General features: G+C 40.2%; 1 protein-coding gene across 4 annotated transcripts in view; it reads left to right on the top strand.

Annotated features, from left to right (window-relative positions):
- HECTD3 (HECT domain E3 ubiquitin protein ligase 3) overlaps positions 1–13,037 on the top strand; it is a 156,143-nt gene that overhangs the window by 71,415 nt on the left and 71,691 nt on the right. For all 4 annotated transcript variants that reach the window (XM_053693558.1, XM_053693559.1, XM_053693557.1 and 1 more), the window contains exon 11: positions 12,448–12,630. In XM_053693558.1, the coding sequence (XP_053549533.1) occupies positions 12,448–12,630 (183 nt within the window). The remainder of the gene's footprint in view (positions 1–12,447; positions 12,631–13,037) is intronic.

The following is a 13,037-nucleotide window of genomic DNA, read 5'->3' as shown; positions in this document are numbered from 1 at the left end:
CTCAGGGGTCTTCGACTCCGCTGGATATCTCAGACAGATTATCCGCAGAGGAGGGCAACTCTGATTTTTCGGAGGAGGCCACTTCTGAGTCGGAATCGGCTACCTCTAGGCCTCCGTCAGCAGAGGAACCAGGTTTAAAATTTAAGATGGAGCATTTGCGTTTCCTGCTGAAGAAAGTGCTTGCTACTCTGGAGGTTCTTAAACTGAAACTACCGGAGAAACCTTTGATCCCTAAATTGTATAGGGTTTACGTCCAGGCCTTCCCGGTTCCTATCAAAATGGTGAACATTATTAAAAATGAATGGGAGAAACTGGGTTTGCCCTTTTCTCCCTCGTATTCTTTTAAGAAGCTTTTCCCCATTCCAGACGCACAGCTAGAACTGTGGGGAACCGTCCCTAAGGTGGATGGTGCTATCTCCACACTCGCTAAGAGAACGACCATTCCGCTTGAGGATAGCTCCTCTTTTAAGGAACCCATGGATAAAAAGATGGAGTTCATGTTGCAGAAGATGTTCCAACTGACAGTGTTTGTTTTCCAACCGGCGGTGGCAGTCACTGTGGTGGCTGGTGCGGCTACCTATTGGTGTGACGCTCTATCAGCAATGGTCAAGGTGGAGACCCCCCTCGAGGAGATTTTGGATTGAATCAAAGCCTTTAGGGTAGCGCATTCGTTCATCTGTGATGCCAACATGCAGATTATTTGCCTGAATGCTAAGGCTCTGTGGCTAAAATCGTGGTCTGCTGACATGACATCTAAGTCTCGCTTTCCCTCCCATTCAAGTGGAAGGTTTTTTTTGGCCAGGGCCTGGGTTCCATCATATCTACAGTCACGGGCGGCAAGGGTGCCTTCTTACCTCAGGATAAGAAAGCCAAACCTAAGGGATCTACTTTTCGTCCCTTTCGTACAGACAAGTCTCAGCACAAGCAATTAGTATCGATATAAGGTGGCGCAAATCAATGCAGTTCTGTCTTTAGTGGTGTGATTGGAGATATTCTCCCAATATATATATATAAAAGTACACTAGTGTTTTATAAATCTAATAAATAATTTATTTCTAAAGATATATACCTAGACATAGTAAATTCTCATAAATAGACATCTGTATAATAAACAGTAAATTAATTAAAATAAATTTAAAAAATGCTAAACACCAGTGTTGCTATTTTAAGCTAATAAAACAATAATAAAAAATGCAATTGCATAAAAATCATCGGAACCCCTATTTGCCATAGCACAGACACACAAGAAAGCGGACATATCTGTGCATATTTTCAAGTATTTGTCTATCTCAAACTGCATTTTATTCCGCTGAGAATAAACGGACATTTCTGTGCCATTTTCAACTGTCAGCCCACCTGTGACTGCACCACTGTTCCCTCTAAGGTGCGCGGCTGCGTGGCCGCGCACCTTCCCTTCTGGTGTAGCGCAGGCAGAATATCAGGCCGCGCAGCACCTGCTGTGAGCAGAAGCAGAGAGAGGAAAATGCCTGTAGAACTAATTTGCCAAGTGCCGCCTGCACTGCGCATTGGACCCAGCAATCTGTCACTCATCTAGCCTGATTCTGTGTTCCTGTATGCCAGCACCGAGCTAATGTACTCAGCTTAAAAGTATATTAGCTCAGTGCTGGCAGCAGCGCTGTATACAGGAACACAGAATCAGGCTAGATGAGTGACAGATTGCTGGGTCCAATGCGCAGTGCAGGCGGCACTTGGCAAATTAGTTCTACATTTTTGGGATCTCAGCTCTGCACCTGCCTGACTGCCTCCACTATCTATGCCTCCCAACTGTCCCGGTTTCTGCATTGCCACCACTAGCTCATAAGTGTTGCACACAGTATTTTTAATCTTAGTGCTAGTAGGAATGTTGGAGCCGGAAGTGGAAGAGAGCGCTATACATCCTGTATGCGCTACACTAAAAACCCCAGACTGACTGAGTAATAAGCAGTTACTGTCGCTACACTAATTTTGACTACAGACTCAGAGCCATAAGACCGGCTCCTTCTCTAGCTAAACTGATTGGCCTGCCCTGTTAGCATAGGACGCAGAGGGAAAGCTAAATGAGGCACAGCAAGGAGGGACCGGCAGTAACAGCAGTTACTATAGCCTTCATTCATAAAAAAACCTGACACTTGCCTCCAAAAACCCTTAATTTATTATACAATCTAAGACAGAGCAATCTAAGACAGAGGTCACCTGATCGCCCCCAGCACTGACTGCAGTCAGTAGTGCACACAGAATCATTTTACACTGCGTGCGTGCGTGCTGCTGTAGGAAGTATGTTGGTGGAGTTAGAGCAGGACCCTTTAGACAGCGTGAGTAACAAACTCATTCATTATTTGTTGTCAGTAGTGCCTTAGATGTTTGAAGCTGTTCACACTCCTTTACATGAATCTATGCTTCAAAGTAGCTGTGTCTGACTCTGTTGGTAGTCTCCCCCCTCCCTGCTCTCATTTCCTCAATTCCTTCTCAAGACTGTGTGGCATCTCCCCTCCTGCTATCTATCTCTAACCTACTTGTCATGAGGATGATGTCAATAGGTTATCAGAAAAAATAAATCACATGGGAAATGTGTTGCTGGGGGTTGGGGATTCCTATTTCAGAATAACTATTAACCCCTTCTTCAGACTTTGCCACATAGTGTGTATGTATGAGTGTATATCTGTGTATGTTGGTGTGCATTTGTGTATGTATGTGCATATGTATGTATGTATGTGTGTGTGTATATATATATATATATATATATATATATATATATGTATTATATATATATATATATTTTTTTTTTGTGTGTGTTTGTGTATGTTGGGGGGGGGGGGCAGCAGAATTTTGAGTGCCTAGGGCAGCACAAAACCTAAATACGCCACTGAGTGTCATACATATTTTATGACTAATTAATAAATTAATCTGTATATATAGGAAATGAGTGAACTTTCTAGCAATTATAATTTCTTCAAAATGATCCTCTATCCTATTTCTAACATACTCATGTATCCACCACGAGCTGATATTTTATTGCCATGTGCATAAAAAATAAGAAAAAGAAAAAAAGTAAGGGCAGGGGTAATTAAATATTTTTTCATAGAGTTAACTTGTTTTAATTGAGCCAATCATTTTTTTTTTGCAGTTTCAAAAATACCCCAATATTATACATAAAATGCTTTCAAATGTTTGCAAATTATTCAAATATTTCCACAAAAACATTTCATAATTTTAAAGAAATGGCACATATGTACACATATTTTCATATATGTTATTAGTAGAAATATAAGGCAGCTACAAGAACATCAAATTAAATCCCTTATTTGAAGAAAGAAAAGTACACATCATGTCCCTCTGTGTATTGTGGGTGGCACTAGCAACAGAGGGGCTGCTGTCTATACATAAAATATATATATAAACCCTGAGTCCTCTCAATGCTTCTAGATATTTAATCTTTTGTAAACTATTGTATATGTATAAGGGCTGGTTGATTATATATATATATATATATATATATATATATATATATATATATATATATATATATATATATATATATATATATATATATTTTTTTTATTTTTTTTTTTCTTCACTGTTGCCGCACATGGGCTTCTTCTTATGAAAATAATGTGGGGACACAATGCTGCAAGCAGGTCCGCTTTTTGGGTGGAGCGAGTAGGCTGCACTCATTTACACACCCACCGGCATGTTATCAGATCCCATAAGTTATTGGTTGTAATGCAGGTGGAAGCTTTCTTTGTAAGAAACTTGTCCAGGGATGCTCCTACATGGTGAGGCTAGAGAAGGAGTTAGGTGCTTGTGGTTTCCTGACATTAACTGGTGGATTGAGGCTGTGGAAGGTAACGGTTAGTTATTTGTTGTCTTGAAACTTTTTATTTTACAGAGTCTGTGAAGTAATTTTAATATTTCAGAACAGTAAGATTTAGTGTTTTGGGAAGTAAACTAGTTGCCAGGAGTAGCCTTTTATACTGCAAGGAGGCATAGGTGTGTTTGCAGTATTTATACAGCAGTCTGACTTTCAGGATATGTGCTTCATTGCAAAGTGATGTGTTCCTTTGGTCCCCTTTGTATTGTCGTGTTTGATGAAGCTCATGTGTGCATGTGTTTGTGGGTATGTGTATGTGGTGGGTGTGTATGTGGTGTGTATTTATATGTGTGTATGTGGCGTGTGTGCATATGAGTGTGTGTATGTGGTGTTTGTGTGTGTGTGGTGTGTGCATATGAGTGTGTTTATATGTAGTGTGCATGCATCGGAATTTACCTGTGATGTTTGTGTGTAAGTATGTATGGGAGGGCTGCTTTGCCTTAAAATGCCCGGGCCTATTTTTTTTTCTCAAAGATCTCATTTAATCTTATTTTTAGACTTTTTCTCTCTTCTATATTTGCTAAAATCAGTTAACAGCAATGTGATATATATATATATATATATATATATATATATATATATATATATATATATATATATATATATACTAAAATCAGTTATCAACAATTAAATAAAGGGGGCCTGTTTTTTGCACTAGAAGTCCAGTGTATTCACATGGACTTTAAGAATTGTGAATATTCCAACAAAATATTCTCACACCCCAGGTCTCAGGGTTATAATCGCCTTATAACAACATTTACTGTCTCCAGGTTTATTTCATTATGCTGTGTGTATATATGTATATATATATATATATATTTGTTTATATTTTAAAGCAGGAATATTTTATGTTAGGATGTTTTTATAGACGTGGTTAAAGTAAAACCGGTGTAAAAAGCTTGAAATATTTAATAATATAAACTGTAATAAAATGTTAAAAATATATATATATATATATATATATATATATATATATATATATATATATATATATATATATATATATATATATATTGCCGCACACAAGCGGTATCAAGCCCGCACACAGAAAAAAATAATTGCACGCACGGAAAAAAAATTAGAGGGAACATTGGACTGCACCTACCTCTGTGTACAAGAATATTAGTAATATTTATATTATTACACATTAAAGGTTTATTCGTATTCTTATGCGTGATTTTTATGCAATTGCATTTTTTATTATTGTTTTATTAGCTTAAATTAGCAACACCGGTGTTTAGCATTTTTTAAATTTATTTTAATTCATTTACTGTTTATTATACAGATGTCTATTATGAAAATTTACTATGTCTAGGTATATATCTTAAGAAATAAATTATTTATTAGATTTATAAAACACTAGTGTACTTTTTTATATATATATTGGGAGAATATCTCCAATCACACCACTAAAGACAGAACTGCATTGATTTGCGCCACCTTATATCGATACTAATTACATTCAAACCTTTTGGGAAAGTTTTGAAGGTGAGCATAGTTCTGCCCAACCAGGTAGATAATTACCTTTTCTAAACTATTTTAACTCTCAGCACAAGCAGCCTTCCGTAAAATCTGAGCAATCCAAAGGGTCTTTGAAGCCAGCAAACTCTTGGAACAAGTCCAAGCAAAACAAGAAGCCCATTGAGTCAAAATCGGCATGAAGTAGCAGCCCCCAACCCGTTCTTGGACCAGGTAGGGGGCAGATTATCTCTCTTTGAGGGGGCCTGGAGGGGAGACGTTACAGACCCTTGGGTCCTGGAGGTCGTCGCCCAGGGTTACATGATAGGTTTCAAATTGTATCCGCCTAGGGGCAGGTTCCTCCTTTCAAGACCAGAAAAGAGAGACGCCTTCCTGGCGTGTGTGAGGGATCTCACTGGGTAATTGTCATGACGACTATAGACCTGAAGGATGATTACCTTCATGTTCCAATTCACAAGGATCACGTCAAATTTCTAAGGTTCGCCTTCCTGGACCAGCACTTCCAGTTTGTGGCCCTTCCATTTGGTCTGGCTATGGCCCCAAGAGTCTTTACAAAGGTTCTAGGAGCTCTTCTCGCAGTAGCGAGAGACAGAGGGATTGTAGTGGCTCTGTATTTAGATGATATTTTGGTCCAGGCTCCATCCTACAGTCTGGTGGAGGATCATTTGAGAGCTCTCCTCCTTCTACTTCGATCCCACGAGTGGAAGATAAACAAAGGAAAGAGTTCATTAGTCCCCATCAACAGGGTGGAGTTCTGAGATACGATACTAGATTCTTCTGCGATGAAGATATTTCTGACGGACCAGAGACGTTGCAAGTTGGCGTTCAACTGTCTAGCCCTGCAGACATCCTGCAGGACATCTGTGGCCAGGTGTATGGAGCTAATCGGGCTCATGGTATCCAGCATAGATGTCATTCCATTTGCCAGGTTCCATCTCAGACCTCTGCAGCTGTGCATGTTGAGACAATGGAACGGCGATCATTCAGATTTGTCCCCACAGATATCTTTAGACAGATGGGTGAGGGAGTCCCTATATTGGTGGACCCGACCGGGGCAGCTGTCTCAGGGGACATCCTTTCTGAGACCATCCTGGGAGATTGTAACCACAGATGCGAGTCTATCAGGATGGGGAGCCGTTTGGGGTGCCAGAAAAGGCACAAGGCAGATGGATTCGAGAGGAATCGAGTCTACCTATAAATATTCTGGAACTTCGAGCGATATTCAACGCTCTGAAGGCTTGGCCCCCTCTGGGGTCGTCCCAATTCATCAGATTCCAATCGGACAACATCACCTTGGTGGCGTACATAAACTACCAGGGGGGGGGGGACGAGAAGTTGCCTAGCAATGAGGGAAGTATCTCGGATTCTGGAATGGGCAGAGACTCACAATTGTTCGCTCTCGGCGATCCACATTCCGGGTGTGGACAACTGGGAAGCAGATTTTTTGAGCAGACAGACGTTTTATCCAGGGGAATGGTCTCTCCACCCAGAGATGTTTGCGGAGATCTGCAGCAGATGGGGGACGCCGGAAATAGATCTCATGGTGTCCAGACTCAATTACAAGCTACCCAGATATGGGTCGCAATCCAGGGATCCCCAGGCGGAGCTGATAGACGCCTTGGCGGTACCCTGGGACTTTAACCTAATCTACATATTTCCACCGTTGCCTCTGCTACCTCTAGTAGTGGCCCGCTTCAAGCAGGAGCAAGCTTCTGCTATTCTGATTGCTCCGTCGTGTCCGCTGAGGACATGGTTTGCGGATCTAGTGGCGATGTCGTCATATCCGCCGTGGAAGTTACCTTGTCGCAAGGATCTGTTAATTCAAGGTCCTTTTCTACATCAAAATCTAGATTCTCTGTTGCTGACTGCGTGGAGATTGAATGCCTAGCCAAAAGAGGTTTTTCAGAGAGAGTGATCAACACTCTCATCCAGGCCAGGAATCCGGTCACTAGATGCATCTACCACAAGGTGTGGAGGACCTACTTGTCCTGGTGTGAGGAACGAGGATATTCCTGGCATTAGGTCAGAGTATCCAGGATTTTGGCCTTTCTCCAGGACGGGCCGGATAAGGGTCTTACCGCCAGTTCCCTAAGGGGACAAATTTCGGCTTTATCTGTACTGTTGCATAAGAAGCTTGCAGAGCTTCCTGACATTCAGTCCTTTGTTAACACTCTGGTTATGTCAGGGTTCAGCCTGGAATTGAACCTGGGACCTGTCTCTATTTCTGCAGCTGTTATTTCCCAGCCTGTTGTGTTACCACTATGCCACCAGATGGCTTGATCACAGGAAAGGAATATTGTGTTTTTCTGTTTGCTGCAACTTTGGCTCTCTGGCTCCACCTGCTTGCCAGCTGAAAGAAATCAATTAATCAGCAGCCTGCTTTATCTTGGTGGTTTGTTTGTAATTCTGGGCTTTCACATTAAGAGTGATACTCTCAAACACTCTCTGCTCCTGTTTCCTGTGAGAAATACAGTTATCTTGGATTTCCTGGTTCCTGACTTCTGTTTCAATTACTGACTTCTCTTCTGGATAATTCCTTGGTACTGTGTTTCATTTTTGGACTGAATTCCTGGCAATTGAACTTGCCTAAAACTTTATTTCCTAAGGACTGATTCAGGTACTTTTGCTTGCTTGTTTCCTGATACTACAAAGTTCCAATTGCAGTCTATGCAAATATCCTGTTTGTTTCTACAAAGTACCAGTTTGCAGTTTATGCAAGTTTCCTTAAAGTACCAGTTCTACAGCATATGCAAGTATCCTGCTTGTTATTACAAAGCTCTGCCTTCCTGAGTGTAATTACACATTCCAGTCTTCAGCATACGCAAGTATCCTGTCTGTTATACAAGCTCTGTTTTCCTGCCTGATTCTACTCGGCTCCAGTTCTACAGCATATGCAAGTATCCTGCTTGTTATTACAAAGCTCTGCTTTCCTGCGTGTAATTTCACTGTTCCAGTCTAGAGCATATGCAAGTATCCTGCCTGTTATTATAAAGAACTGTATTCCTGCCTAATACAACAACTTTTAGACTTTGTCTTATCTAATTGCATATCTCTGCATTGCTTTATCCTATAAATAAAACCATCTCCTTTATTTCCTAAAACCTTGTACCTGTTTAATTATGCCTAAAAGGAAAGACTCACGCAGACAAAACACAACATTAACCCCAAAACCTGACACCTCTGCACAACAGCTCCTTACTCCTGAACCTGCTCCCTTGCAGAGTATGACAGGTTAGGATCAGGCCTGTATTCAGGAGTCTGGTTCCTCCTTGGAGCTTAAACTTGGTTCTTAAGGTTTTGCAAAGGGCTCAATTTGAGCCTAAACATGCCCTTGACATTAAGGTTCTTTCACGGAAAGTCCTATTATTACTGGCTATTGCATCAGCACACAGAGTCTCTGAGTTGGCGGCCTTGCAATGTGAGCCTCCCTACTTAGTTTTTCATGCTGATAAGGCTGTTCTTCGCACTGGATTGGGATTCCTTCCCAAGGTGGTGTTGAGTCTAACATCAATCAGGAAATAGTAGTTCCTTCTTTGTGTCCTAACCCTTCTTCTTCGTAGGAGAAGTTACTTCATAATCTGGACGTGGTTCGGGCGTTGAGGTTTTATCTTCAGGCCACGAAGGAGTTCAGACAGACTTCATCCTTATTTGTTGTGTACTCAGGGAAGCGTAGGGGACAAAAAGGGCCTCTGCCACTTCTCTATCTTTTTGGTTGAGGAGTATGATCTGTCTGGCATAAGAGATAGCGGGACACAAGCCTCCTCAGAGGATTACGGCTCACTCGACTAGAGCTGTGGCCTCTTCTTGGGCCTTTAAGAATGAGGCGTCTATGGAGCAGATTTGTAAGGCGGCAACCTGATCTTCCTTACATACGTTTGCAAAATTTTTAAAATTTTACGTCTTTGCTTCGGCGGAAGCAGCTTTTGAGAGAGGTTCTGCAGGCTGTGGTGCCCTCAGTATAGGCTCCACCTCCTTTACCCTCCCGTTTTCTTCATTCAGTGTCCTCTAGAGCTTGGGTATTTGTTCCCACAAGTGATGAATGAAGCAGTGGACTTTCCTCCCCTTTAGATGGAAAAAATAAATGATGCTTACCTGATAATTTCATTTCCATTGTGGGGAGGAGAGTCCACTGCTCCAACCCGTTCTCCGGTGGGCAAACCTAAATTTATTTTTGTTCTTCTGGCACCATTTATACCCTGATATTTCTCCTACTGTTCCTTGTTCCCTTGGCAGAATGACTGGGGGATGAGGGAAGTGGGGAAGGTATTTAAGCCTTTGGCTAGGGTATCTTTGTCTCCTCCTGGTGGCCAGGTTCTTATTTCCCACAAGTGATGAATGAAGCAGTGGACTCTCATCCCCACGATGGAAATGAAATTATCAGGTAAGCATAATTTATGTTTTTATTTATTATCTGTTATTTGTAGAGCGCCAACAGATTTAAATATTTTTAATGTTTATTTTTTTAGATTGGATTGAGCCATATGTGATTAATTTAAAACAATACTAAACTTTGTCTAAATTAACCATATATTTAGTAACTAGTGAATACAATTTTAAAAAGTTTTGAATTTAATTCTATTATCAAATTTACTTTGTTCTCATATTATTCTTTGTTGAAGAGATATCTAGATAGGTAATGTGCACATGTTTTGGGTACTACATGACAGGAAATAGTGCTGCCAACTAGTGCTCTTGCTAATGAATAACATTAGTACTACATGACAGGAAATAGTGCTGCCATCTAGTGCTCTTGCTAATGTATAACATTAGTACTACATGACAGGAAATAGTGCTGCCATCAAGTGCTCTTGCTAATGTATAACATTAGTACTACATGACAGGAAATAGTGCTGCCATCTAGTGCTCTTGCTAATGTATAACATTAGTACTACATGAGAGGAAATAGTGCTGCCCTCTAGTGCTCTTGCTAATGTATAACATTAGTACTACATGACAGGAAATAGTGCTGCCATCTAGTGCTCTTGCTAATGAATAACATTAGTAGTACATGACAGGAAATAGTGCTGCCATCTAGTGCTCTTGCTAATGAATAACATTAGTACTACATGACAGGAAATAGTGCTGCCATCTAGTGCTCTTGCTAATGAATAACATTTGTACTGCATGACAGGAAATAGTGCTGCCATCTAGTGCTCTTGCTAATGAATAACATTAGTACTGCATGACAGGAAATAGTGCTGCCATCTAGTGCTCTTGCTAATGAATAACATTAGTACTGCATGACAGAAAATAGTGCTGCCATCTAGTGCTCTTGCTAATGAATAACATTAGTACTGCATGACAGCTGCCATCTAGTGCTCTTGCTAATGAATAACATTATTACTACATGACAGGAAATAGTGCTGCCATCTAGTGCTCTTGCTAATGTATAACATTAGTACTACATGACATGAAATAGTGCTGCCATCTAGTGCTCTTGCTAATGTATAATATTAGTACTACATTACAGGAAATAGTGCTGCCATCTAGTGCTCTTGCTAATGTATAACATTATTACTACATGATAGGAAATAGTGCTGCCATCTAGTGCTCTTGCTAATGTATAACATTAGTACTACATGACAGGAAATAGTGCTGCCATCTAGTGCTCTTGCTAATGTATAATATTAGTACTACATGACAGGAAATAGTGCTGCCATCTAGTGCTCTTGCTAATGTATAACATTAGTACTACATGACAGAAAATAGTGCTGCCATCTAGCGCTCTTGCTAATGTATAACATTAGTACTACATGACAGGAAATAGTGCTGCCATCTAGTGCTCTTGCTAATGTATAACATTATTACTACATGACAGGAAATAGTGCTGCCATCTAGTGCGCTTGCTAATGTATAACATTAGTACTACATGACAGGAAATAGTGCTGCCATCTAGTGCTCTTGCTAATGTATAACATTTGTACTGCATGACAGGAAATAGTGCTGCCATCTAGTGTTCTTGTTAATGTATAACATTAGTACTACATGACAGGAAATAGTGCTGCCATCTAGCGCTCTTGCTAATGTATAACATTATTACTACATGACAGGAAATAGTGCTGCTATCTAGTGCTCTTGCTAATGTATAACATTAGTAGTACATAACAGGAAATAGTGCTGCCATCTAGTGCTCTTGCTAATGTATAACATTAGTACTACATGACAGGAAATAATGCTGCCATCTAGTGCTCTTGCTAATGTATAACATTAGTACTACATGACAGGAAATAGTGCTGCCATCTAGTGCTCTTGCTAATGTATAACATTAGTACTACATGACAGGAAATAGTGCTGCCATCTAGTGCTCTTGCTAATGTATAACATTAGTACTACATGACAGGAAATAGTGCTGCCATCTAGTGCTCTTGCTAATGTATAACATTAGTACTACATGACAGGAAATAATGCTGCCATCTAGTGCTCTTGCTAATGTATAACATTAGTACTACATGACAGGAAATAATGCTGCCATCTAGTGCTCTTGCTAATGTATAACATTGTTGCAATACTGTTACCATATAGTGCTGCAGGTACGTGCACACTCCTGAACCTACCTTCCTACTTTTCCACAAGGGATAACAAGAAAACAAAGAAAATTTTATAATAGAAGTAAATTGGAAAGTTATTTAAAACTGTATTCTCTATCTGTATCAAGAAAGAAACCTTTGGAGTTATATGTCCCTTTAATCCATCTACTGAGTACTGTTCTTCTTGCAGCTGAATCACCAGCAGTTCCTTCAGCAGCATCCAGCGCTCATCTAATGTTAGAAAAGTGCATATGAGCAATAGGGAAGCATAGTGCAAATCTATTGAAATGGTTTTACTCACACAGTGTAACAGTGGCAAACAGTTCTTGCTATACAGACAGCAGAATCCCCCTGTATTGTGTAAATAAAATATATCAACAGATTTACACTATTCTCCGCTTATCTAATATTAGATCATTATTACTATGTTTTATTATTCCCCTCTTTTTTCCGCTGTCTTCATATCAGCCCCTATCAAATAATATAATGCAATAGGGCAGAGACACTTTATTTGAGTCCATGCTTGGGATGATCAGTTGTGTAATTGGACTTTTCTTCTGTTCCCATAATCAGCATGTGAAACAGTTCCTGCTGATCTCCAAACGGCGCTCGGCACTCATAGCCCAGTGCTTGAAGGACTCTGAGACCAGCAAACCAAATTTTATGCCTCGTTTGTACATAAACCGTAGACTTGCGGTGGAACATCGTGATAACCCCTTGCTGGACCCCACCTACAAGAAGACCGTCTTTAGTCAGGTATAATATAGTGTTAAAGGTTCAGTCAACACCAGAATTTGTGTTGTTTAAAAAGAAAGATAATCCCTTTTATTACCCATTCCCCAGTTTTGCATAACGAACACAGTTATATTAATATATGTTTTACCTCTGTAATTACCTTGTATCTAAGCTTCTACTGACTACCCCCTTATTTCAGTTATTTTGACAGACTTGCATTTTAGCCAATCAGTGCTCACTCCTAGGTCACTTCACGTGCATGAGCTCAATGTTATCTATATTATACAGATGAACTAATGGCCTCTAGTGTTTAAAATGCATTCAGATTAGAGGCAGTCTTCAAGGTCTAAGAAATTAGCATATGAACCTCCTAGGTTTAGCTTTCAACTAAGAATACCAAAAGAACAAAGCAAAATTGGTGATGAAAG

The sequence above is a fragment of the Bombina bombina genome, chromosome 10, assembly GCF_027579735.1.
Source record: "Bombina bombina isolate aBomBom1 chromosome 10, aBomBom1.pri, whole genome shotgun sequence".
Taxonomy (NCBI): Eukaryota; Metazoa; Chordata; class Amphibia; order Anura; family Bombinatoridae; genus Bombina; species Bombina bombina.
This window is presented reverse-complemented; position numbering and strand designations above follow the sequence as displayed.